General features: G+C 34.6%; 4 protein-coding genes across 5 annotated transcripts; 1 reads left to right on the plus strand and 3 right to left on the minus strand.

Annotated features, from left to right (window-relative positions):
* Positions 1–1,102: 1,102 nt before the first annotated feature.
* LOC143449325 (protein FAM200A-like) lies at positions 1,103–1,456 on the plus strand. The gene has a single exon (XM_076949481.1). The coding sequence runs from the start codon at positions 1,103–1,105 to the stop codon at positions 1,454–1,456; it is 354 nt and encodes a 117-aa protein (XP_076805596.1).
* Positions 1,457–4,028: 2,572 nt separating this feature from the next.
* On the minus strand, positions 4,029–7,156 carry LOC143451004 (uncharacterized). The gene is made up of 13 exons (XM_076951663.1): positions 6,997–7,156; positions 6,744–6,888; positions 6,487–6,646; positions 6,252–6,380; positions 5,998–6,118; positions 5,798–5,884; positions 5,568–5,637; positions 5,316–5,449; positions 5,146–5,231; positions 4,923–5,029; positions 4,698–4,805; positions 4,502–4,607; positions 4,029–4,364 (listed from the first exon to the last, which is right to left on the minus strand). Exons 2-13 carry the CDS (start codon positions 6,882–6,884, stop codon positions 4,252–4,254), a joined length of 1,362 nt encoding a protein of 453 aa, XP_076807778.1. The 5' UTR covers positions 6,885–6,888; positions 6,997–7,156; the 3' UTR covers positions 4,029–4,251.
* Positions 7,157–10,707: 3,551 nt separating this feature from the next.
* Positions 10,708–25,248, minus strand: LOC143451069 (uncharacterized). 2 transcript variants are annotated; one of them, XM_076951668.1, is made up of 13 exons: positions 25,147–25,248; positions 24,895–25,039; positions 24,635–24,794; positions 24,400–24,528; positions 24,146–24,266; positions 17,306–17,392; positions 17,076–17,145; positions 16,824–16,957; positions 11,792–11,877; positions 11,569–11,675; positions 11,384–11,491; positions 11,188–11,293; positions 10,708–11,047 (listed from the first exon to the last, which is right to left on the minus strand). In XM_076951668.1, exons 2-13 carry the CDS (start codon positions 25,033–25,035, stop codon positions 10,935–10,937), a joined length of 1,362 nt encoding a protein of 453 aa, XP_076807783.1. In that variant the 5' UTR covers positions 25,036–25,039; positions 25,147–25,248; the 3' UTR covers positions 10,708–10,934. The 2 variants fall into 2 exon arrangements, with proteins under 2 accessions (XP_076807783.1, XP_076807782.1); XM_076951667.1 differs by lacking the exons at positions 24,146–24,266; positions 24,400–24,528; positions 24,635–24,794; positions 24,895–25,039; positions 25,147–25,248 and adding exons at positions 17,506–17,626; positions 17,760–17,888; positions 17,995–18,154; positions 18,252–18,396; positions 18,505–18,664.
* LOC143451095 (uncharacterized) lies at positions 22,211–23,792 on the minus strand. The gene is made up of 7 exons (XM_076951670.1): positions 23,716–23,792; positions 23,465–23,598; positions 23,295–23,380; positions 23,072–23,178; positions 22,887–22,994; positions 22,691–22,796; positions 22,211–22,550 (listed from the first exon to the last, which is right to left on the minus strand). Exons 2-7 carry the CDS (start codon positions 23,494–23,496, stop codon positions 22,438–22,440), a joined length of 552 nt encoding a protein of 183 aa, XP_076807785.1. The 5' UTR covers positions 23,497–23,598; positions 23,716–23,792; the 3' UTR covers positions 22,211–22,437.
* Positions 25,249–25,546: the final 298 nt, after the last annotated feature.

Below are 25,546 nucleotides of genomic sequence, written 5' to 3' on the forward strand. Positions count from 1 at the left end.
TAATAAAAAAAGCTTTTCAAAAGGCAAAAGCGAGTTGTAAAAATACACCCATTACATCGCTAAAAAGCTCTTCTGTCCAGTTATAACAAAATGATTATCTCTATTCCCACTGGTAGTCAAAAGTGATGTAAGGTAAAGTTTACCTATCTCCTAAAAATCAAGCATCTTCATAGTTGACATCAGACATAAAGCGTCTTTCTCATGATTTTGAGAAATGTATTTTGTCTTCAATATACATAACATAAAAGTTTACAATTACTTTAAACTTCTTTGCTTAGTGGCTTATATCGCTATTGACATAACACTAAGTGACGTGTGGGGCGTGGGCACCTTAGTCGTTTCTTTCTTTCTAAAGTCATTTTCTTTCAAAAAACAAACTGCCCAAGATTTTTCGCTGCTTAAATCTTGCTCTATGGCTCCCAAGATCTCACACACCCTTCATTTCCTTGTTGCTATCGAGCGTCTAATAACTCAGAGGTTTGCAAACAGAGAACACGATTTTCTTTTCGTCTTGGCATGATGTTTTAAATCACGTGAGCGTTTATGCATCAAGCAATATGAAGATAATTTCAAAACAGGACCAATTTACACGGAGGTTCGATATACACAACTTTCCCCCTATTCTAAATACAGTTCGTACAGCTAATCAGCTTTAACCAATGAATGACTGTTGTCCTGAAAAACTGCGAATAGTTAACAATAATACTCGTATGAATTGTTTGTTCGTTTAGGGTGCGTATACACGAACAAGGAGGACCGAGGCGACCGCCTCGCTCGCCTCACCCTAAAGCCAATACTGGCTGAAGTAACCAAATGCTATTTGTTTCTTCAGTTGAATTGTGTTCAAATTTTGCTAATGGTTAACGAAAACCTAGCGTCCTTAGCAACAGTGGCTTAGAGGGAATTTTGCACGACAGAGACAACTTGAACTATTTCGCTTCTCCTTTTTCTCTTATAAATGAATAAATTGAGCCAGTTGCATATTTAGAATTGTGTTAAAGGGGGAGAAAAATATTTTAAAAGCTGGGTCCAAAACTCCCGCGTTTAGCAACCCAACAAATAGTGTGGATTTTATGCCTCAAAAGCTTTAAAAAGGCTATTAATGTTGAAAGATGAAGTTGTGGTTTTTCTAACGGAAAAGCAATCTGACTTGGTCCACCATTTTCGCAACGACAGCTGGCTTTTGAAATTATTCTATTTGTCAGATGTGCTTGAAAATCTGAACAAACTTAATTTGTTCCTCCAAGGAGAAAACACCAATGTTTTTACGCTCAAATCAAAAATTGAAGCGTTCATAAAAAAATTGAACATCTGGAAACAAAAGGTTGAAAATGACTCATTTGAAATGTTTTCATCTACAGAAGATTTTTTAGCTAACAATGATGCGGAATCAAACGTTATTAAGCCTCTTGTAATCGACCATTTGTCAAATCTGTTGAAACAGTTTCAGAAGTAGGCTATTTTCTTCCAGAATTGGACAATACAAAATTATATTGGATTCAAAACCCATTTGCAATGCAAAAATAAAGTACTGAGCACCTCACTCTTAAATCTCAAAAAGAGCTAGCTGAACTATCCTCTGACTCTAAGTTGCGACTGGAATTTTCAGGAAAAAAGCTTCACACTTTTTGGTTTACCGTTAGAGAAGAATATCCATCATTATCTGACTCAGCAGTAAGCGCACTCCTGCCTTTTGTCTCAATGTATCTGTGCGAGTCAGCATTTTCAACATTAACGGCAATCAAAACAAAATACCGTTTTAGCCTAATCAACATTGAAACCGCCTTGAGATCAGCATTAACAGATATTTAGCCGCGACTGGACTTGCTTTGTAGCAGAAAGCAGTCGCACCCACCACACTGAACAAATGTGTGGGCTTTTTTGTTTCCAGTAGCCTACATATGTGTAAAGTAGTAAGTAGGCTTTGAGTACTGGTTGCTTGAATTCAGTCTTTGCCTCTCGATAAATGTCTCAATAAATGGCTAATGTATATTTCGCACTGCTTATCAATTTAAACGTGAAGGGTTGCGGAAAACTTCGGAAGTTTGAAAGGGCTCGCGTGCAAAAAAGTTTGGGAAGCCCTGTCATATACCATACCAGGTTGCCTTACCTGACTGTATCAAGAGCTTGGCGCATACATTGCACGGAAATAAGGAGACGTAGATAATACAGCCTTCCAAAGATTTCGCATAACTATTGACAACAGCATTCATCTCAGCATGACAGACTGCAAGATTGAAAACAACGGTTGATTACAATAATGACAAATGATTACAGTTTCCTCTTGTAATTTAAAGAAACATTAAATGAAAATTATTCATTGGTTGATATACCAAAGAAAAAATCGAACGCGGATGCATGAACTAAATACACTGTCGAATCCTAGACTGTATTTAGAAGCAAGTGTATACGAGGAAACTGGATTCTCATTTGTATATAACATTCTGTACCAGATGCAAATTTAGTTGCAATGTAGGGTATAAAATATCTCATGGGTGACCGTAAAACTTTTTTTCTTTGTCTAACGCATCCTTTTACCTTCGAGGTTTACCTTCAAGAAAGCAATTAAAGCCTACAGCACTTGCCCAAAATGCACCATCACCATCATTTTATTTTGAAGTTGTGTCTGATCAATTTCAAGTTGGTTGTCGTGTTGCAGTCGCCATCCTAACCATGACACAGTGGCAGGGTATATTTCGCGTCTATTCTGACAAAAAGTACTTTATTCTGTCTTTTATTAAAACACAAAATTAAAAATTGCCAAACAAGTAACAAACTTGCCTCTAATTATGACAAAAGTGGTGAAAAGTGTGACGTCACCATGTGAAGTCAACAAGCTAGATGGCTGTCCTTAAAATCAAATGTGATAGCAATAGTTATAATCACCTAACGTGTTTTGGATCCAATGCAACTTTGCATGTAGGCGATGTTTACCTTTAGCATATTATTGTCACAAGTAACAATACGTGTATAAGAAAGTATTTGTCGCAAAAGACCCGCTTTTTTCTGAAACTACGTTGATACCTTGTAATAAAATGGCGTGTAATTATACGATTTTGTTATGTACTCTGATAAAGGATTTATGCAAAATCTGCTTTCATTTTGTTATATGTAAGAATTTAATACATGAAGTATTTGTGTTTTTTACAATAATTATACCCGTGTCTTATATCATACCTTCACTACTGTAAACATGTGTAAATGGAATTATATCAAATTTCAGTATGGATGTAAACAAATTGGAGTTATTTAAAAAAAATACAAAAACAAAAACAATTTACAAGAAATTAGAGAACTGGAAAAAGCTAAACAACAAATAAACAAACTTTATTAATTGTAATTGCATGTAATTGCAGAAATTCTTGAAACGGAATATTTCGAAAAAAAGGCAATAAAATATATATGGAAATAGTTGCTTTGACAAGTTCTTGTTTAAACTAACGCAACTTCTTTAATTCTTGTTTGTATATTTTCGGTTTTCTAATTTTCTATTTATTAGTTTGTTTCCTGTTTTGAAAATAAAATTTCAGTTTGTTAAATTCTGTACTGGAATTTTATAGCGCAAGCGTTATTTTATGTTATAAATCTCCCAGTTTTTAGTATGGTATGACATCAGAAATTTTATCCTCGGACTGAGAAAAGATTTGGCACGACTCAAACTCGGCGATGATCCAGCATTGCTCGAGCCACTATAACAGATCTTGTCTTCATGCAAGTTTCGGTGGATATGCCTACACATTGACATTTGTTTATTTTTGTATTGTAGTATGCAAATTTGAAACTGTTAACCAGGACTATTGCATAAGAAGCATGCTTTGCTCATTCCTTGCTCAAAGGCATTATAGTGGTAGCTCAACTGAGAATCAAACCCTATTGGCATTTCTTCAGCACTTGCCATCCCTTTTAATTAATGTGTGTCATGCCAATATACATTTTGGCGTGTAATGTATTGGAATTTTTTTTAATAGTCTTGAGGTAAACTAACATCGTAAATGAATATACTAATCACCAAATTTGACAACAGTGCATACAGTAAATATCTTGTGCTTTGTTTTATTATTACCCATTTTTGCATTATTCTCTAACGTTAACATTGACGAATTAATATGACATTCATAAGCTAAACGTACAAGGTTAAAGAACAGATGATAAAAGGTAAATCAACGTAAAACATAGCCTAGTTGAAGCGCATATTAAATATGTTATCTGAGTAAAACACATCTAGAAATACAGAATAATTTATGTAGGAAATTATGCATCTTCAGCCGCAAAAACCGCATCAACAAAGGGACCTCCAACCATGACTTGTGCCGTAATTCCTGATCGATCTTCACATACCTCTGGATTATATCCATAAAGGAAGCCTGCAGCAACAACAACAACAATTAATAGCAAAACTTTGAAGTTATAGGCTAAATTAATCATTAAAACTATAACATTATTGTTAGCTACCAATAAATTTTAATTTGTTTCGAATCTAATGCTATGGCCAGTTTTTTACCCATTTCATTGCTTGGCCACTGCATTTCATCTTGAACAAAGTAAGCGGTTGAAGGAAGTGCACCTGGCATACCCTCGGATGATTTCCTTGTCATTCCCCACACGTCCTGAAATGGAAACGAGCAATGAACGTCTCATCATAGAAGAGTTTCTGCATTAGTAATAGAGCACTAAAGTGTCCAAAAGTGATAACTTACAGCGAAAAGGAGCCCTCCAGTGCATCCAGCTCCGGAATCAACAGCGATCACGTACGTCCCATAGTCTGGCTTGGCATTCCAGGTACCATTTGTTGGTTTAGTCATATCCTAAATCATCCACCGATCAGTTAGTTGAAAACAAATAAGAAAGAAATATTATAAAATATTATGTGTATTTATTCAAACATTATTTTGTTAAATCGATTATTTTAGAACGTTGCTTACAGCATTGGTGTCATTGTAAATTTCTGATACGAGGATTGAGACCATTCCGCCGGATCCTACAAGTGTTTCAGTCGTGCCGAGCCATTCATTTAAGATGACCGGAACAGCTAACAAATACAAATAGTAATACATGTTGTTCTCTGACTCACCAAGACTGATATTAAACAAAGACTGCAATGTTAAATTCAACTTTTAGATATTTCAACTTGTTAACGATAAATACCGGTGTTCGTTGAAGTGGTTCTAGCTGCTTCCATACTCACTCCAAATTCAACATTTATATCCTCACCCGAAATGGTACAAGTTGTGCTAAAAACGTTCGGTCAGTTCAATTAATTTGAAACTGTGTATATAGATGAAGTAATGTTTTCGTTATATTAAATAAACTCTTACGTTTCATTTTCTTGGGTGAAGTAGAAGTTCATTCCAATTTCAGCCTTTCTTCTTTGCCACAATTTACTTTGACGCAAAACGTAAGTTGCATCAGCTGGCTCCGAGTTCTTTTTGTCAAGTTTAGCATTCCAGAACTATTTTTAGGTAAAAGAAAAATAAAGCTGTTGTTAGAACAGTTTGTTTTTCTTTTTTAAGAAAGTTGTTCCATTTCTGTAGCGTTTTTTAAATAGCCATCTCTCTATTTCTACTCACTTTTACAGCCAACACGGGGCAAGGAAGATGAATTTTCATAGCATAAGGTCCAGTTGGAATGCTAATTGGTCTGATAAATTAAACATCATTGATCACTGGCTGTGTCATGCATTTTATTAAAGTAAAATCGAATAGGCTTTGGTAAAGATACAGATACCATGTACTTTGCCAGCCATTTGTCAGATCATATGGCAATAAAATGATCTCATAAGGTGGTGAACGAAAATTACCTGAAAATAGTTGCGGAACCGCCGAAGACACCTTGACTTCCTTGCCAGACACCATTGATTTTTATTCCGGAGCCATCAGTACGAGTTCTGTTTAAAACGAACCCGTGTAAAACATAACTTAACTTAAAATAATAACACCGATGACCGCTTAACATTTATTATCGCAGAACTTGCTTTGATAAAAAATGGGTTTTATATACCTGATCATTGCTGTGTCTCCCAGGCCGGAGCTTCCGACTGGTGTGACGTAGATCTTGTAAAATTGCATACCCTGCAATCCAGAGATTGAAGCACTGTGCTCGCCCAAGGTAACACTTGCACCTGGAAGGATAAAACCCGTTTAAGAATCTCGACAACAACAATCGTTAAAGCTTCTTTTCCCCAAGGACCGAGGTGAAATCGTCAAATATCTATACAATGTCAAACTACAATTTTAATGAGAGCTTTAACTTACTTATGACAGAATCGGTTTCGTTTTTCACCATGACTTCGTAACTATCGGTTTCGTTGTCCATATCCCAATTGAGTTGGATGGAAGACTCGGTCACATCCATGACTTGGAGATTGCTTACAGGAGCAGCAACTATAGGTTCGAAAAAAACGTTTATACAGTTTTGTTGTGATATGTAAAACTTTATGGGCGAGTTTTAATCACGTAAACAAGCTTGTTCAACTAAAGCTTATCTTACCAGTTCTAAATTGGTATTCAAGAGGTGCTATGTTTGCCATAATAGTTCCATTGACATCGGCCGCTGAGATAATGACTTGATAAAGAGTATTTGGGAGCAATGTGCCGAACTGGGTTTCGTTTCTGTCTACAACTTGATTTTGATCGTCACTGAGAAGTACCTGAGAAGTATAGGGTGATAAGTCTTTAATTTTTATAAAAGCTTTAGATCAACTAAAAGTGATTTCTTAAAAAAAATAGCTCACTCTGGGAACTTACATGATACTTTTCTGCTTCAGGAATTTCTTTCCATTTCAATGCAACCGCGTTGGATGTTGCTGATGCTTGCACATTTCCGGCAGATGCACTTCGGATAAGAGCAACAAGGAAGAGAGATGAAATAATCGCAAAAATATTCATAATGCTGCGAGAAAAATTAAAATTATTATAACCTGAAAAATTCCTTCCATTAAATAGTTTATATTATCAAATAGAACGTCGGACCAAATAAATGCTTTAACAAAATTTTTACCTTTATTCCAATAAAACAGTTTTACCACACAAACAAATAACTTAGTTATCACACTAGATTGAAAGAAAAAAAATAGAAAAAAAGTCGTTAGTACAACTTTACGCCTTAAGTTCATTTTTCTTTACTGAACCTTAACTTTATGGAAACTGTAATATTTTTCCAGGTTTTGTTAGTTAACCTAAGCTTTTGCATAGGCACAACTGACTGGTCTGTCGAAATACATTGAACCTTTGCAATATATATATTCTCAGGTCATTTTTTCTTAGATGTAATTTGGCCTATTGTCTTCAACACTTACCACTTACTTTCTTTTTACTTCCTTCATATTCTTAAACACAAGTTACAGAGAAAGAATGGTGTTACGTAGGCAGATAACGTAATGTTTAACCTAGCTTGAAACGATAAATCTTGACTATAGCTGTAAATTATATATACTAATTCATATAAGTATGAATAATTTTCTTTTCGAGTGTAAATATACCTTTATAATATAAATAATTAGCTTGCCAACGTTTTCAAGATGACGTAACTGCGTACGTTTAATTTGTCGTTTTAAGTCATACTTGAGATAGCGGATCATCATTAATAGGTGCCTAAGGGCAATATCGTGAATAAGATTTCATTACTTTTAAAACGTTTTGTATTTATTTATTTGTTTGATCGTTTAGGGTGCGTATACACGAACAGGGGGGACCGAGGCGACCGCCTCGCTCGCCTCACCCTAAAGAAAATACTGGCTGAAGTAACCAAATGCTATTTGTTTCTTCAGTTGAATTGTGTTCAAATTTTGCTAATGGTTAACGAAAACCTAGCGTCCTTAGGAACAGTGACGTAGAGGGAATTTTGCACGCCAGAGACAACTTGAACTATTTCGCTTCTCCTTTTTCTCTTATAAATGAATAAATTGAGCCAGTTTCATATTTAGAGTGATGTTAAAGGGGGAGCAAAGTATTTTAAAAGCTGGGTCCAAAATTTCCGCGTTCAGCAACTCACCAAATAGTGTGGATTTTATGCCTCAAAAATTGCACCTCGAAATGAAATCTATGCTCATATGTATTTGCAAAATAGCTAAAAATTTGTTCAACTTTGCTATCAGAAGTACAGCTAACCGGGTTCAATTCTAAGTTGTAGGCTACGATCGTTGCAATGCACTATAGTTAGGTATGAACGACGCTTTCTTCTGTTCAGTAGTCCTGATGAACTGTTCCAAATTCGTGCAATATAAAGAAATCATAAAACCAGATATCAAAAATAAATTTGTATTCACTAGAACTTGCAAAAAGACAAGTTCGAGCTGCGGAAAATTATCATTGAGTTTAAGTCGTGCATCGACTTTCCTCAGTCCGAAGATAAAGATTGTGATAGCATGCCATATACCATACCAGGTTGCCTTACCTGACTGTATCAAGAGCTTGGCGCATTTATTACACGGAAATAAGGAGACGTAGATAATACAACCTTCCAAAGATTTCCCATAACTATTGACAACAGCATTCATCTCAGCATGACAAACTGCAAGATTGAAAACAACGGTTGATTACAACAATGACATGTGATTACAGTTTCTTCTTGTAATTTAAAGAAAAACTAAATGAAAATTAATCATTGGTTGATTTACCAAAGAAAAAATCGAACGCGGATGCATGAACTAAATACACTGTCGAATCCTAGACTGTATTTAGAAGCAAGTGTATACGAAGAAACTGGATTCTCATTTGTATATAACATTCTGTACCAGATGCAAATTTAGTTGGAATTTAGGGTTTAAAAATATCTCATGGGTGACCCTAAAAATTTTTTTCTTTGTTTAACGCATCCTTTTACCTTCAAGAAAGCAATTAAAGCCTACAGCATTTGCCCAAAATGCACCACCACCATCATTTTATTTTGAAGTTGTGTCTGATCAATTTCAAGTTGATTGTCGTGTTGCAGTCGCCATCCTAACCATGACACAGTGGCAGGGTATATTTCGCGTCCATTCTGACAAAAAGTACTTTATTCTGTCTTTTATTAAAACACAAACTTAAAAATTGCCAAACATGTAACAAACTTGCCTCTAATTATGACAAAAGTGGTGAAAAGTGTGACGTCACCATGTGAAGTCAACAAGCTATATGGTTGGCCTTAAACAATCAATGGTGATAGCAATAGTTATAACCACCTAACGTATTTTGGATCCAATACGACTTTGCATGTAGGCGATGTTTATTTTCAGCATATTATTGTTTCAAGTAACAAGACGTGTATAAGAAAGTATTTGTCGCAAAAGACCCGCTTTTTTCTGAAACTACATTGATACCTTCTAATTAAATGGCGTGTAATTATACGATTTTGTTATGTACTCTGATAAAGAATTTACACAAAGTCCGAAACATAATAGTCTTTGAGTAAATATTATGACTAAATCTGCTTTCATTTTGTTATATGTAAAAATTTAATACATGAAGTATTTGTGTTTTTTACAATAATTATACCCGTGTCTTATATCATACCTTCACTACTGTAAACATGTGTAAATGGAATTATATCAAATTTCAGTATGGATATAAACAAATAGGAGTTTTTGTAAAAAAATACAAAAACAAAAACAATTTACAAGAAATTAGAGAACTGGAAAAAGCTTAACAACAAATAAACAAACTTTATTAATTGTAATTGCATGTAATTGCAGAAATTCTTGAAACGGGATATTTCCAAAAAAAGACAATAAAATATATATGGAAATAGTTGCTTTGACAAGTTCTTGTTTAAACTAACGCAACTTCTTTAATTCTTGTTTTTATATCTTTGGTTTTCTAATTTTCTATTTAATAGTTTGCGAATTTTTGTTTCCTGTTTTCAAAATAAAATTTCAGTTTGTTAAATTCTGTACTGGAATTTTATACCGCAAGCGTTATTTTATGTTATAAATCTCCCAGTTTTTAGTATGGTATGACATCAGAAATTTTATCCTCGGACCGAGAAAATATTTGGCACGACCCAAACTCGGCAATGATCCAGCATTGCTCGAGCCCCGGTAACAGATCTTGTCTTCATGCAAGTTAATTCGGTGCAGGATATGCCTACACATTGAAATTTGTTTATTTTTGTATTGTATTGTGCAAATTTAAAACTGTTAGCCAGGACTATTGCATAAGAAGCATGCTTTGTTCATTCCTTGCTCAAAGGCATTATAGTGGTAGCTCAACTGAGAACCAAACCCTATTGGCATTTCTTCAGCACTTGCCATCCCTTTTAATTAGTATGTTTCATGCCAATATAACTCTTGGCGTGTAATGTAATGGAATGTTGTTTTTAATAATCTTGAGGTAAACTCAGTAAACCTTTTAGTCTATAGACGTCTTTAGAAATAAATTTGTTACAGCCAATAACCATATGTTTTCATACTTTTAATTTGCATGCAATAGTCATTTTATGGTATTTCGGTTGTTATGGAGTGAAAACATTAAAGCTTATCGGAAAAAACCACTGTATACTTGACAATTTCCAATATCTAACAATTGCATGATTTTTTTGTCAAATGGAGTCAAAGCTAACAAATGTCTTCATGAAATAAACAGTTATTTGCAAAAACAACTTATTGTGCGTCAACCGCCGGTTTAAATGTAGGCTTACGCCTTTTGTAAGCTCTCGTAGGGTATAGTAACTGAAATGAATCTTAGGTGTACATCGTAAATGAATATACTAATCACCAAATTTGACAACAGTGCATACAGTAAATATCTTGTGCTTTGTTTTATTATTACTCATTTTTTGCAATATTCTTTAACGTTAACAGCATTGACGAATTAATATGACATTCATAAGCTAAACGGACAAGGTTAAAGAACAGACGATAAAAGGTAAATCAGCATAAAACAAAGCCTAGTTGAAGCGCACATTAAATATGTTATCTGAGTAAAACATATCTGGAAATACAGAATAATTTATGTAGGAAATTATGCATCTTCAGCCGCAAAAACAGCATCAACAAACGGACCTCCAACCATGACTTGTGCCGTAATTCCTGATCGATCTTCACATACCTCTGGATTATATCCATAAAGGAAGCCTGCAACAGCAACAACAACAACAATTAATAGCAAAACTTTGAAGTTATAGGCTAAATTAATCATTAAAACTATAATATTATTGTTAACTACCAATAAATTTTATTTTGTGTCGAATCTAATGCTATTGCCAGTTTTTTACCCATTTCATTGCTTGGCCACTGCATTTCATCTTGAACAAAGTAAGCGGTTGAAGGAAGTGCACCTGGCATACCCTCGGATGATTTCCTTGTCATTCCCCAAACGTCCTGAAATGAAAACGAGCAATGAACATCTCATCATAGAAGAGTTTCTGCATTAGTAATAGAGCACTAAAGTGTCCAAAAGTGATAACTTACAGCGAAAAGGAGCCCTCCAGTGCATCCAGCTCCAGAATCTACAGCGATCACGTACGTTCCATAGTCTGACTTGGCATTCCAGGTACCATTTGTTGGTTTAGTCATATCCTAAAGCATCCACCAATCAGTTAGTTGAAAAAAAATTTGTAAATTTTGTCAATCGATTATTTTAGAACGTTGCTTACAGCATTGGTGTCATTGTAAATTTCTGATACAAGGATTGAGACCATTCCGCCGGATCCTACAAGTGTTTCAGTCGTGCCGAGCCATTCATTTATAATGACCGGAACAGCTAACAAATACAAATAGTAATACATGTTGTTCTCTGACTCACCAAGACTGATGTTAAACAAAGACTGCAATGTTAAATTCAACTTTTAGATATTTCAACTTGTTAACAATAAATACCGGTGTTCGTTGAAGTGGTTCTGGCTGCTTCCATACTCACTCCAAATTCAACATTTATATCCTCACCCGAAATGGTACAAGTTGTGCTAAAAAAGTTCGGTCAGTTCAATCAATTTAAAACTGCATATATAGATGAAGTAATGTTTTCGTTATATTAAATAAACTCTTACGTTTCATTTTCTTGGGTGAAGTAGAAGTTCATTCCAATTTCAGCCTTTCTTCATTGCCACAATTTACTTTGACGCAAAACGTAAGTTGCATCAGCTGGCTCCGAGTTCTTTTTGTCAAGTTTAGCATTCCAGAACTATTTTAGGTAAAAAAAAAATAAAGCTGTTGTTAGAACAGTTTGTTTTTCTTTTTTAAGAAAGTTGTTCCATTTCTGTAGCGTTTTTTAAATAGCCATCTCTCCATTTCTACTCACTTTTACAGCCAACACGGGGCAAGGAAGATGAATTTTCATAGCATAAGGTCCAGTTGGAATGTTAATTGGTCTGATAAATTAAACATCATTGATCACTTGCTGTGTCATGCATTTTATTAAAGTAAAATCGAATAGGCTTTGGTAAAGATACCGATACCATGTACTTTGCCAGCCATTTGTCAGATCATATGGTTTTAAGATGATTTCATAAGGTGGTGAACGAAAATTACCTGAAAATAGTTGCGGAACCGCCGAAGACACCTTGACTTCCTTGCCAGACACCATTGAGTTTTATTCCGGAGCCATCTGTACGAGTTCTGTTTAAAACGAACCCGTGTAAAACATAACTTAACTTAAAATAATAACACAGATGATCGCTTAACATTTATTATCGCAGAACTTGCTTTGATAAAAAATGGGTTTTATATACCTGATCATTGCTGTGTCTCCCAGGCCGGAGCTTCCGACTGGTGTGACGTAGATCTTGTAAAATTGCATGCCCTGCAATCCAGAGATTGAAGCACTGTGCTCGCCCAAGGTAACACTTGCACCTGGAAGGATAAAACCCGTTTAAGAATCTCGACAACAACAATCGTTAAAGCTTCTTTTCCCCAAGGACCGAGGTGAAATTGTCAAATATCTATACAATGTCAAACTATAATTTTAACGAGAACTTTAACTTACTTATGACAGAATCGGTTTCGTTTTTCACCATGACTTCGTAACTATCGGTTTCGTTGTCCATATCCCAAGTGAGTTGGATGGAAGACTCGGTCACATCCATGACTTGGAGATTGCTTACAGGAGCAGCAACTATAGGTTCGAAGAAAACGTTTATACAGTTTTGTTATGATATGTAAAACTTTGTGGACGAGTTTTAATCACGTAAACAAGCTTGTTGAAATAAAGCTTATCTTACCAGTTCTAAATTGGTATTCAAGAGGTGCTATGTTTGCCATAATAGTGCCATTGACATCAGCAGCTGAGATAATGACTTGATAAAGAGTATTTGGGAGCAATGTGCCGAACTGGGTTTCGTTTCTGTCTACAACTTGATTTTGATCGTCACTGAGAAGTACCTGAGAAGTATAGGGTGATAAGTCTTTAATTTTTAAAAAAGTTTCAGATCAACTAAAAGTGATTTCTTAAACAAAAATAGCTCACTCTTGGAACTTACATGATACTTTTCTGCTTCAGGAATTTCTTTCCATTTCAATGCAACCGTGTTGGATGTTGCTGATGCTTGCACATTTCCGGCAGATGCATCTCCGATAAGAGCAACAAGGAAGAGAGATGAAATAATCGCAAAAATATTCATAATGCTGCAAAAAAATCAAAATTATTATAACCTGAAAAATTCCTTCCATTAAATAGTTTATATTATCAAATAGAACGTCGGACCAAATAAAAGCTTTAACAAAATTTTTACCTTTATTCCAATAAAACAGTTTCACCACACAAACAAATAACTTAGTTATCACACTATATTGAAAGAAGAAAATAGAAAAAAAGTCGTTAGTACAACTTTACTCCTTAAGTTCATTTTTCTTTACTGAACCTTAACTTAATGGAAACTAAAATACTTTTCCAGGTTTTGTTAGCTTTTGCATAGGCACAACTGACACAAACAACAAACTTAAAAATTGCCAAACATGTAACAAATTTGCCTCTAATTATGACAAAGTGGTGAAAAGTGTGACGTCACCATGTGGAGACAACAAGCTGGATGGCTGTCCTTAAAATCAAATGTGATAGCAATAGTTATAACCACCTAACGTTTTTTGGATCCAATACGACTTTGCATGTAGGCGATGTTTATTTTCAGCATATTATTGTTAGAAGTAACAATACGTGTACTAAGAAAGTATTTGTCGCAAAAGACCCGCTTTTTTCTGAAACTACGTTGATACCTTTTAATTAAATGGCGTGCAATTATACGATTTTGTTATGTACTCTGATAAAGGATTTACGCAAAGTCCGAAACATATTAGTCTTTGAGTAAATATTATGACTAAATCTGCTTTCATTTTGTTATATGTAAAAATTTAATACATGAAGTATTTGTGTTTTTTACAATAATTATACCCGTGTCTTATATCATACCTTCACTACTGTAAACATGTGTAAATGGAATTATATCAAATTTCAGTATGGATATAAACAAATAGGAGTTTTTGTAAAAAAATACAAAAACAAAAACAATTTACAAGAAATTAGAGAACTGGAAAAAGCTTAACAACGAATAAACAAACCTTATTAATTGTAATTGCATGTAATTGCAGAAATTCTTGAAACGGGATATTTCCAAAAAAAGGCAATAAAATATATATGGAAATATTTGCCTTGACAAGTTCTTGTTTAAACTAACGCAATTTCTTCAATTCTTGTTTGTATATCTTTGGTTTTCTAATTTTCTATTTAATAGTTTGCGAAGTTTTGTTTCCTGTTTTCAAAATAAAATTTCAGTTTGTTAAATTCTGTACTGGAATTTTATAGCGCAAGCGTTATTTTATGTTATAAATCTCCAAGTTTTTAGTATGGTATGACATCAGAAATTTTATCCTCGGACCGAGAAAAGATTTGGCACGACCCAAACTCGGCAATGATCCAGCATTGCTCGAGCCCCGGTAACAGATCTTGTCTTCATGCAAGTTTCGGTGCAGGATATGCCTACACATTGAAATTTGTTTATTTTTGTATTGTATTGTATTGTGCAAATTTAAAACTGTTAGCCAGGACTATTGCATAAGAAGCATGCTTTGTTCATTCCTTGCTCAAAGGCATTATAGTGGTAGCTCAACTGAGAACCAAACCCTATTGGCATTTCTTCAGCACTTGCCATCCATTTTAATTAGTATGTGTCATGCCAATATAACTCTTGGCGTGTAATGTAATGGAATTTTTGTTAATAGTCTTGAGGTAAACTCAGTAAACCTTTTAGTCTATAGACGGCTTTAGAAATAGATTTGTTAACACCAATAACCATATGTTTTCATACTTTTAATTTGCATGCAATAGTCATTTTATGGTATTTCGGTTGTTATGGAGTGAAAACATTAAAGCTTTTCGGAAAAATCCACTTTGTACTTGACAATCTCCAATATCTAACAATTACATGATTTTTTTTGTCAAATGGAGTCAAAGCTAACAAATGTCTTCATGAAATAAACAATTATTTGCAAAAACAACTTTTTGTGCGTCAACCGCCGGTTTAAATGTAAGCTTACGCCTTTTGGAAGCTCTCGTAGGGTATAGTAACTGACATGAATCTTATGTGTACATCGTAAATGAATATACTAATAACCAAATTTGACAACAGTGCATACAGTAAATATCTTGTGCTTTATTTTATTATTACTCAATTTTGCAATATTCTCTAACGTTAACATTGACGAATTAATATGACATTCATAAGCTAAACGGACAAGGTTAGAGAACAGCTGATAAAAGGTAAATCAACGTAAAACATAGCCTAGTTGAAGCGCATATTAAATATGTTATCTGAGTAAAACACATCTGGAAATACAGAATAATTTATGTAGGAAATTATGCATCTTCAGCCGCAAAAACCGCATCAACAAAGGGACCTCCAACCATGACTTGTGCCGTGATTCCTGATCGATCTTCACATACCTCTGGGTTATAACCATAAAGGAAGCCTGCAGCAGCAACAACAACAATTAATGGCTCTACTTTAAAGGTATAGGCTAAATTAATCATTAGAACTATAACATTATTGTTAGCTACCAATAAATTTTAATTTGTTTCGAATCTAATGCTATGGCCAGTTTTTTACCCATTTCATTGCTTGGCCACTGCATTTCATCTTGAACAAAGTAAGCGGTTGAAGGAAGTGCACCTGGCATACCCTCGGATGATTTCCTTGTCATTCCCCACACGTCCTGAAATGGAAACGAGCAATGAACATCTCATCATAGAAGAGTTTCTGCATTAGTAATAGAGCACTAAAGTGTCCAAAAGTGATAACTTACAGCGAAAAGGAGCCCTCCAGTGCATCCAGCTCCGGAATCAACAGCGATCACGTACGTCCCATAGTCTGGCTTGGCATTCCAGGTACCATTTGTTGGTTTAGTCATATCCTAAATCATCCACCAATCAGTTAGTTGAAAACAAATAAGAAAGAAATATTATAAAATATTATGTGTATTTATTCAAACATTATTTTGTTAAATCGATTATTTTAGAACGTTGCTTACAGCATTGGTGTCATTGTAAATTTCTGATACGAGGATTGAGACCATTCCGCCGGATCCTACAAGTGTTTCAGTCGTGCCGAGCCATTCATTTAAGATGACCGGAACAGCTAACAAATACAAATAGTAATACATGTTGTTCTCTGACTCACCAAGACTGATATTAAACAAAGACAGCAATGTTAAATTCAACTTTTAGATATTTCAACTTGTTAACGATAAATACCGGTGTTCGTTGAAGTGGTTCTAGCTGCTTCCATACTCACTCCAAATTCAATATTTATATCCTCACCCGAAAATGGTACAAGTTGTGCTAAAAACGTTCGGTCAGTTCAATTAATTTGAAACTGTGTATATAGATGAAGTAATGTTTTCGTTATATTAAATAAACTCTTACGTTTCATTTTCTTGGGTGAAGTAGAAGTTCATTCCAATTTCAGCCTTTCTTCTTTGCCACAATTTACTTTGACGCAAAACGTAAGTTGCATCAGCTGGCTCCGAGTTCTTTTTGTCAAGTTTAGCATTCCAGAACTATTTTTAGGTAAAAGAAAAATAAAGCTGTTGTTAGAACAGTTTGTTTTTCTTTTTTAAGAAAGTTGTTCCATTTCTGTAGCGTTTTTTAAATAGCCATCTCTCTATTTCTACTCACTTTTACAGCCAACACGGGGCAAGGAAGATGAATTTTCATAGCATAAGGTCCAGTTGGAATGCTAATTGGTCTGATAAATTAAACATCATTGATCACTGGCTGTGTCATGCATTTTATTAAAGTAAAATCGAATAGGCTTTGGTAAAGATACAGATACCATGTACTTTGCCAGCCATTTGTCAGATCATATGGCAATAAAATGATCTCATAAGGTGGTGAACGAAAATTACCTGAAAATAGTTGCGGAACCGCCGAAGACACCTTGACTTCCTTGCCAGACACCATTGATTTTTATTCCGGAGCCATCAGTACGAGTTCTGTTTAAAACGAACCCGTGTAAAACATAACTTAACTTAAAATAATAACACCGATGACCGCTTAACATTTATTATCGCAGAACTTGCTTTGATAAAAAATGGGTTTTATATACCTGATCATTGCTGTGTCTCCCAGGCCGGAGCTTCCGACTGGTGTGACGTAGATCTTGTAAAATTGCATACCCTGCAATCCAGAGATTGAAGCACTGTGCTCGCCCAAGGTAACACTTGCACCTGGAAGGATAAAACCCGTTTAAGAATCTCGACAACAACAATCGTTAAAGCTTCTTTTCCCCAAGGACCGAGGTGAAATCGTCAAATATCTATACAATGTCAAACTACAATTTTAATGAGAGCTTTAACTTACTTATGACAGAATCGGTTTCGTTTTTCACCATGACTTCGTAACTATCGGTTTCGTTGTCCATATCCCAATTGAGTTGGATGGAAGACTCGGTCACATCCATGACTTGGAGATTGCTTACAGGAGCAGCAACTATAGGTTCGAAAAAAACGTTTATACAGTTTTGTTGTGATATGTAAAACTTTATTGACGAGTTTTAATCACGTAAACAAGCTTGTTCAACTAAAGCTTATCTTACCAGTTCTAAATTGGTATTCAAGAGGTGCTATGTTTGCCATAATAGTTCCATTGACATCGGCCGCTGAGATAATGACTTGATAAAGAGTATTTGGGAGCAATGTGCCGAACTGGGTTTCGTTTCTGTCTACAACTTGATTTTGATCGTCACTGAGAAGTACCTGAGAAGTATAGGGTGATAAGTCTTTAATTTTTATAAAAGCTTTAGATCAACTAAAAGTGATTTCTTAAAAAAAATAGCTCACTCTGGGAACTTACATGATACTTTTCTGCTTCAGGAATTTCTTTCCATTTCAATGCAACCGCGTTGGATGTTGCTGATGCTTGCACATTTCCGGCAGATGCACTTCGGATAAGAGCAACAAGGAAGAGAGATGAAATAATCGCAAAAATATTCATAATGCTGCGAGAAAAATTAAAATTATTATAACCTGAAAAATTCCTTCCATTAAATAGTTTATATTATCAAATAGAACGTCGGACCAAATAAATGCTTTAACAAAATTTTTACCTTTATTCCAATAAAACAGTTTTACCACACAAACAAATAACTTAGTTATCACACTAGATTGAAAGAAAAAAAATAGAAAAAAAGTCGTTAGTACAACTTTACGCCTTAAGTTCATTTTTCTTTACTGAACCTTAACTTTATGGAAACTGTAATATTTTTCCAGGTTTTGTTAGTTAACCTAAGCTTTTGCATAGGCACAACTGACTGGTCTGTCGAAATACATTGAACCTTTGCAATATATATATTCTCAGGTCATTTTTTCTTAGATGTAATTTGGCCTATTGTCTTCAACACTTACCACTTACTTTCTTTTTACTTCCTTCATATTCTTAAACACAAGTTACAGAGAAAGAATGGTGTTACGTAGGCAGATAACGTAATGTTTAACCTAGCTTGAAACGATAAATCTTGACTATAGCTGTAAATTATATATACTAATTCATATAAGTATGAATAATTTTCTTTTCGAGTGTAAATATACCTTTATAATATAAATAATTAGCTTGCCAACGTTTTCAAGATGACGTAACTGCGTACGTTTAATTTGTCGTTTTAAGTCATACTTGAGATAGCGGATCATCATTAATAGGTGCCTAAGGGCAATATCGTGAATAAGATTTCATTACTTTTAAAACGTTTTGTATTTATTTATTTGTTTGATCGTTTAGGGTGCGTATACACGAACAGGGGGGACCGAGGCGACCGCCTCGCTCGCCTCACCCTAAAGAAAATACTGGCTGAAGTAACCAAATGCTATTTGTTTCTTCAGTTGAATTGTGTTCAAATTTTGCTAATGGTTAACGAAAACCTAGCGTCCTTAGGAACAGTGACGTAGAGGGAATTTTGCACGCCAGAGACAACTTGAACTATTTCGCTTCTCCTTTTTCTCTTATAAATGAATAAATTGAGCCAGTTTCATATTTAGAGTGATGTTAAAGGGGGAGCAAAGTATTTTAAAAGCTGGGTCCAAAATTTCCGCGTTCAGCAACTCACCAAATAGTGTGGATTTTATGCCTCAAAAATTGCACCTCGAAATGAAATCTATGCTCATATGTATTTGCAAAATAGCTAAAAATTTGTTCAACTTTGCTATCAGAAGTACAGCTAACCGGGTTCAATTCTAAGTTGTAGGCTACGATCGTTGCAATGCACTATAGTTAGGTATGAACGACGCTTTCTTCTGTTCAGTAGTCCTGATGAACTGTTCCAAATTCGTGCAATATAAAGAAATCATAAAACCAGATATCAAAAATAAATTTGTATTCACTAGAACTTGCAAAAAGACAAGTTCGAGCTGCGGAAAATTATCATTGAGTTTAAGTCGTGCATCGACTTTCCTCAGTCCGAAGATAAAGATTGTGATAGCATGCCATATACCATACCAGGTTGCCTTACCTGACTGTATCAAGAGCTTGGCGCATTTATTACACGGAAATAAGGAGACGTAGATAATACAACCTTCCAAAGATTTCCCATAACTATTGACAACAGCATTCATCTCAGCATGACAAACTGCAAGATTGAAAACAACGGTTGATTACAACAATGACATGTGATTACAGTTTCTTCTTGTAATTTAAAGAAAAACTAAATGAAAATTAATCATTGGTTAATTTACCAAAGAAAAAATCGAACGCGGATGCATGAACTAAATACACTGTCGAATCCTAGACTGTATTTAGAAGCAAGTGTATACGAAGAAACTGGATTCTCATTTGTATATAACATTCTGTACCAGATGCAAATTTAGTTGGAATTTAGGGTTTAAAAATATCTCATGGGTGACCCTAAAAATTTTTTTCTTTGTTTAACGCATCCTTTTACCTTCAAGAAAGCAATTAAAGCCTACAGCATTTGCCCAAAATGCACCACCACCATCATTTTATTTTGAAGTTGTGTCTGATCAATTTCAAGTTGATTGTCGTGTTGCAGTCGCCATCCTAACCATGACACAGTGGCAGGGTATATTTCGCGTCCATTCTGACAAAAAGTACTTTATTCTGTCTTTTATTAAAACACAAACTTAAAAATTGCCAAACATGTAACAAACTTGCCTCTAATTATGACAAAAGTGGTGAAAAGTGTGACGTCACCATGTGAAGTCAACAAGCTATATGGTTGGCCTTAAACAATCAATGGTGATAGCAATAGTTATAACCACCTAACGTATTTTGGATCCAATACGACTTTGCATGTAGGCGATGTTTATTTTCAGCATATTATTGTTTCAAGTAACAAGACGTGTATAAGAAAGTATTTGTCGCAAAAGACCCGCTTTTTTCTGAAACTACATTGATACCTTCTAATTAAATGGCGTGTAATTATACGATTTTGTTATGTACTCTGATAAAGAATTTACACAAAGTCCGAAACATAATAGTCTTTGAGTAAATATTATGACTAAATCTGCTTTCATTTTGTTATATGTAAAAATTTAATACATGAAGTATTTGTGTTTTTTACAATAATTATACCCGTGTCTTATATCACACCTTCACTACTGTAAACATGTGTAAATGGAATTATATCAAATTTCAGTATGGATATAAACAAATAGGAGTTTTTGTAAAAAAATACAAAAACAAAAACAATTTACAAGAAATTAGAGAACTGGAAAAAGCTTAACAACAAATAAACAAACTTTATTAATTGTAATTGCATGTAATTGCAGAAATTCTTGAAACGGGATATTTCCAAAAAAAGACAATAAAATATATATGGAAATAGTTGCTTTGACAAGTTCTTGTTTAAACTAACGCAACTTCTTTAATTCTTGTTTTTATATCTTTGGTTTTCTAATTTTCTATTTAATAGTTTGCGAATTTTTGTTTCCTGTTTTCAAAATAAAATTTCAGTTTGTTAAATTCTGTACTGGAATTTTATACCGCAAGCGTTATTTTATGTTATAAATCTCCCAGTTTTTAGTATGGTATGACATCAGAAATTTTATCCTCGGACCGAGAAAATATTTGGCACGACCCAAACTCGGCAATGATCCAGCATTGCGCGAGCCCCGGTAACAGATCTTGTCTTCATGCAAGTTAATTCGGTGCAGGATATGCCTACACATTGAAATTTGTTTATTTTTGTATTGTATTGTGCAAATTTAAAACTGTTAGCCAGGACTATTGCATAAGAAGCATGCTTTGTTCATTCCTTGCTCAAAGGCATTATAGTGGTAGCTCAACTGAGAACCAAACCCTATTGGCATTTCTTCAGCACTTGCCATCCCTTTTAATTAGTATGTTTCATGCCAATATAACTCTTGGCGTGTAATGTAATGGAATGTTGTTTTTAATAATCTTGAGGTAAACTCAGTAAACCTTTTAGTCTATAGACGTCTTTAGAAATAAATTTGTTACAGCCAATAACCATATGTTTTCATACTTTTAATTTGCATGCAATAGTCATTTTATGGTATTTCGGTTGTTATGGAGTGAAAACAGCTTTTCGGAAAAAACCACTGTATACTTGACAATTTCCAATATCTAACAATTGCATGATTTTTTTGTCAAATGGAGTCAAAGCTAACAAATGTCTTCATGAAATAAACAGTTATTTGCAAAAACAACTTATTGTGCGTCAACCGCCGGTTTAAATGTAGGCTTACGCCTTTTGGAAGCTCTCGTAGGGTATAGTAACTGAAATGAATCTTAGGTGTACATCGTAAATGAATATACTAATCACCAAATTTGACAACAGTGCATACAGTAAATATCTTGTGCTTTGTTTTATTATTACTCATTTTTTGCAATATTCTTTAACGTTAACAGCATTGACGAATTAATATGACATTCATAAGCTAAACGGACAAGGTTAAAGAACAGACGATAAAAGGTAAATCAGCATAAAACAAAGCCTAGTTGAAGCGCACATTAAATATGTTATCTGAGTAAAACATATCTGGAAATACAGAATAATTTATGTAGGAAATTATGCATCTTCAGCCGCAAAAACAGCATCAACAAACGGACCTCCAACCATGACTTGTGCCGTAATTCCTGATCGATCTTCACATACCTCTGGATTATATCCATAAAGGAAGCCTGCAACAGCAACAACAACAACAATTAATAGCAAAACTTTGAAGTTATAGGCTAAATTAATCATTAAAACTATAATATTATTGTTAACTACCAATAAATTTTATTTTGTTTCGAATCTAATGCTATTGCCAGTTTTTTACCCATTTCATTGCTTGGCCACTGCATTTCATCTTGAACAAAGTAAGCGGTTGAAGGAAGTGCACCTGGCATACCCTCGGATGATTTCCTTGTCATTCCCCAAACGTCCTGAAATGAAAACGAGCAATGAACATCTCATCATAGAAGAGTTTCTGCATTAGTAATAGAGCACTAAAGTGTCCAAAAGTGATAACTTACAGCGAAAAGGAGCCCTCCAGTGCATCCAGCTCCGGAATCTACAGCGATCACGTACGTTCCATAGTCTGGCTTGGCATTCCAGGTACCATTTGTTGGTTTAGTCATATCCTAAAGCATCCACCAATCAGTTAGTTGAAAAAAAATTTGTAAATTTTGTCAATCGATTATTTTAGAACGTTGCTTACAGCATTGGTGTCATTGTAAATTTCTGATACAAGGATTGAGACCATTCCGCCGGATCCTACAAGTGTTTCAGTCGTGCCGAGCCATTCATTTATAATGACCGGAACAGCTAACAAATACAAATAGTAATACATGTTGTTCTCTGACTCACCAAGACTGATGTTAAACAAAGACTGCAATGTTAAATTCAACTTTTAGATATTTCAACTTGTTAACAATAAATACCGGTGTTCGTTGAAGTGGTTCTGGCTGCTTCCATACTCACTCCAAATTCAACATTTATATCCTCACCCGAAATGGTACAAGTTGTGCTAAAAAAGTTCGGTCAGTTCAATCAATTTAAAACTGCGTATATAGATGAAGTAATGTTTTCGTTATATTAAATAAACTCTTACGTTTCATTTTCTTGGGTGAAGTAGAAGTTCATTCCAATTTCAGCCTTTCTTCATTGCCACAATTTACTTTGACGCAAAACGTAAGTTGCATCAGCTGGCTCCGAGTTCTTTTTGTCAAGTTTAGCATTCCAGAACTATTTTAGGTAAAAAAAAAATAAAGCTGTTGTTAGAACAGTTTGTTTTTCTTTTTTAAGAAAGTTGTTCCATTTCTGTAGCGTTTTTTAAATAGCCATCTCTCCATTTCTAGTCACTTTTACAGCCAACACGGGGCAAGGAAGATGAATTTTCATAGCATAAGGTTCAGTTGGAATGTTAATTGGTCTGATAAATTAAACATCATTGATCACTTGCTGTGTCATGCATTTTATTAAAGTAAAATCGAATAGGCTTTGGTAAAGATACCGATACCATGTACTTTGCCAGCCATTTGTCAGATCATATGGTTTTAAGATGATTTCATAAGGTGGTGAACGAAAATTACCTGAAAATAGTTGCGGAACTGCCGAAGACACCTTGACTTCCTTGCCAGACACCATTGAGTTTTATTCCGGAGCCATCTGTACGAGTTCTGTTTAAAACGAACCCGTGTAAAACATAACTTAACTTAAAATAATAACACAGATGATCGCTTAACATTTATTATCGCAGAACTTGCTTTGATAAAAAATGGGTTTTATATACCTGATCATTGCTGTGTCTCCCAGGCCGGAGCTTCCGACTGGTGTGACGTAGATCTTGTAAAATTGCATGCCCTGCAATCCAGAGATTGAAGCACTGTGCTCGCCCAAGGTAACACTTGCACCTGGAAGGATAAAACCCGTTTAAGAATCTCGACAACAACAATCGTTAAAGCTTCTTTTCCCCAAGGACCGAGGTGAAATTGTCAAATATCTATACAATGTCAAACTATAATTTTAACGAGAACTTTAACTTACTTATGACAGAATCGGTTTCGTTTTTCACCATAACTTCGTAACTATCGGTTTCGTTGTCCATATCCCAAGTGAGTTGGATGGAAGACTCGGTCACATCCATGACTTGGAGATTGCTTACAGGAGCAGCAACTATAGGTTCGAAGAAAACGTTTATACAGTTTTGTTATGATATGTAAAACTTTGTGGACGAGTTTTAATCACGTAAACAAGCTTGTTGAAATAAAGCTTATCTTACCAGTTCTAAATTGGTATTCAAGAGGTGCTATGTTTGCCATAATAGTGCCATTGACATCAGCAGCTGAGATAATGACTTGATAAAGAGTATTTGGGAGCAATGTGCCGAACTGGGTTTCGTTTCTGTCTACAACTTGATTTTGATCGTCACTGAGAAGTACCTGAGAAGTTTATAGGGTGATAAGTCTTTAATTTTTAAAAAAGTTTCAGATCAACTAAAAGTGATTTCTTAAACAAAAATAGCTCACTCTTGGAACTTACATGATACTTTTCTGCATCAGGAATTTCTTTCCATTTCAATGCAACCGTGTTGGATGTTGCTGATGCTTGCACATTTCCGGCAGATGCATCTCCGATAAGAGCAACAAGGAAGAGAGATGAAATAATCGCAAAAATATTCATAATGCTGCAAAAAAATCAAAATTATTATAACCTGAAAAATTCCTTCCATTAAATAGTTTATATTATCAAATAGAACGTCGGACCAAATAAAAGCTTTAACAAAATTTTTACCTTTATTCCAATAAAACAGTTTCACCACACAAACAAATAACTTAGTTATCACACTATATTGAAAGAAGAAAATAGAAAAAAAGTCGTTAGTACAACTTTACTCCTTAAGTTCATTTTTCTTTACTGAACCTTAACTTAATGGAAACTAAAATACTTTTCCAGGTTTTGTTAGCTTTTGCATAGGCACAACTGACACAAACAACAAACTTAAAAATTGCCAAACATGTAACAAATTTGCCTCTAATTATGACAAAGTGGTGAAAAGTGTGACGTCACCATGTGGAGACAACAAGCTGGATGGCTGTCCTTAAAATCAAATGTGATAGCAATAGTTATAACCACCTAACGTTTTTTGGATCTAATACGACTTTGCATGTAGGCGATGTTTATTTTCAGCATA

This window comes from Clavelina lepadiformis, chromosome 1, assembly GCF_947623445.1.
Source record: "Clavelina lepadiformis chromosome 1, kaClaLepa1.1, whole genome shotgun sequence".
Taxonomy (NCBI): domain Eukaryota; kingdom Metazoa; phylum Chordata; class Ascidiacea; order Aplousobranchia; family Clavelinidae; genus Clavelina; species Clavelina lepadiformis.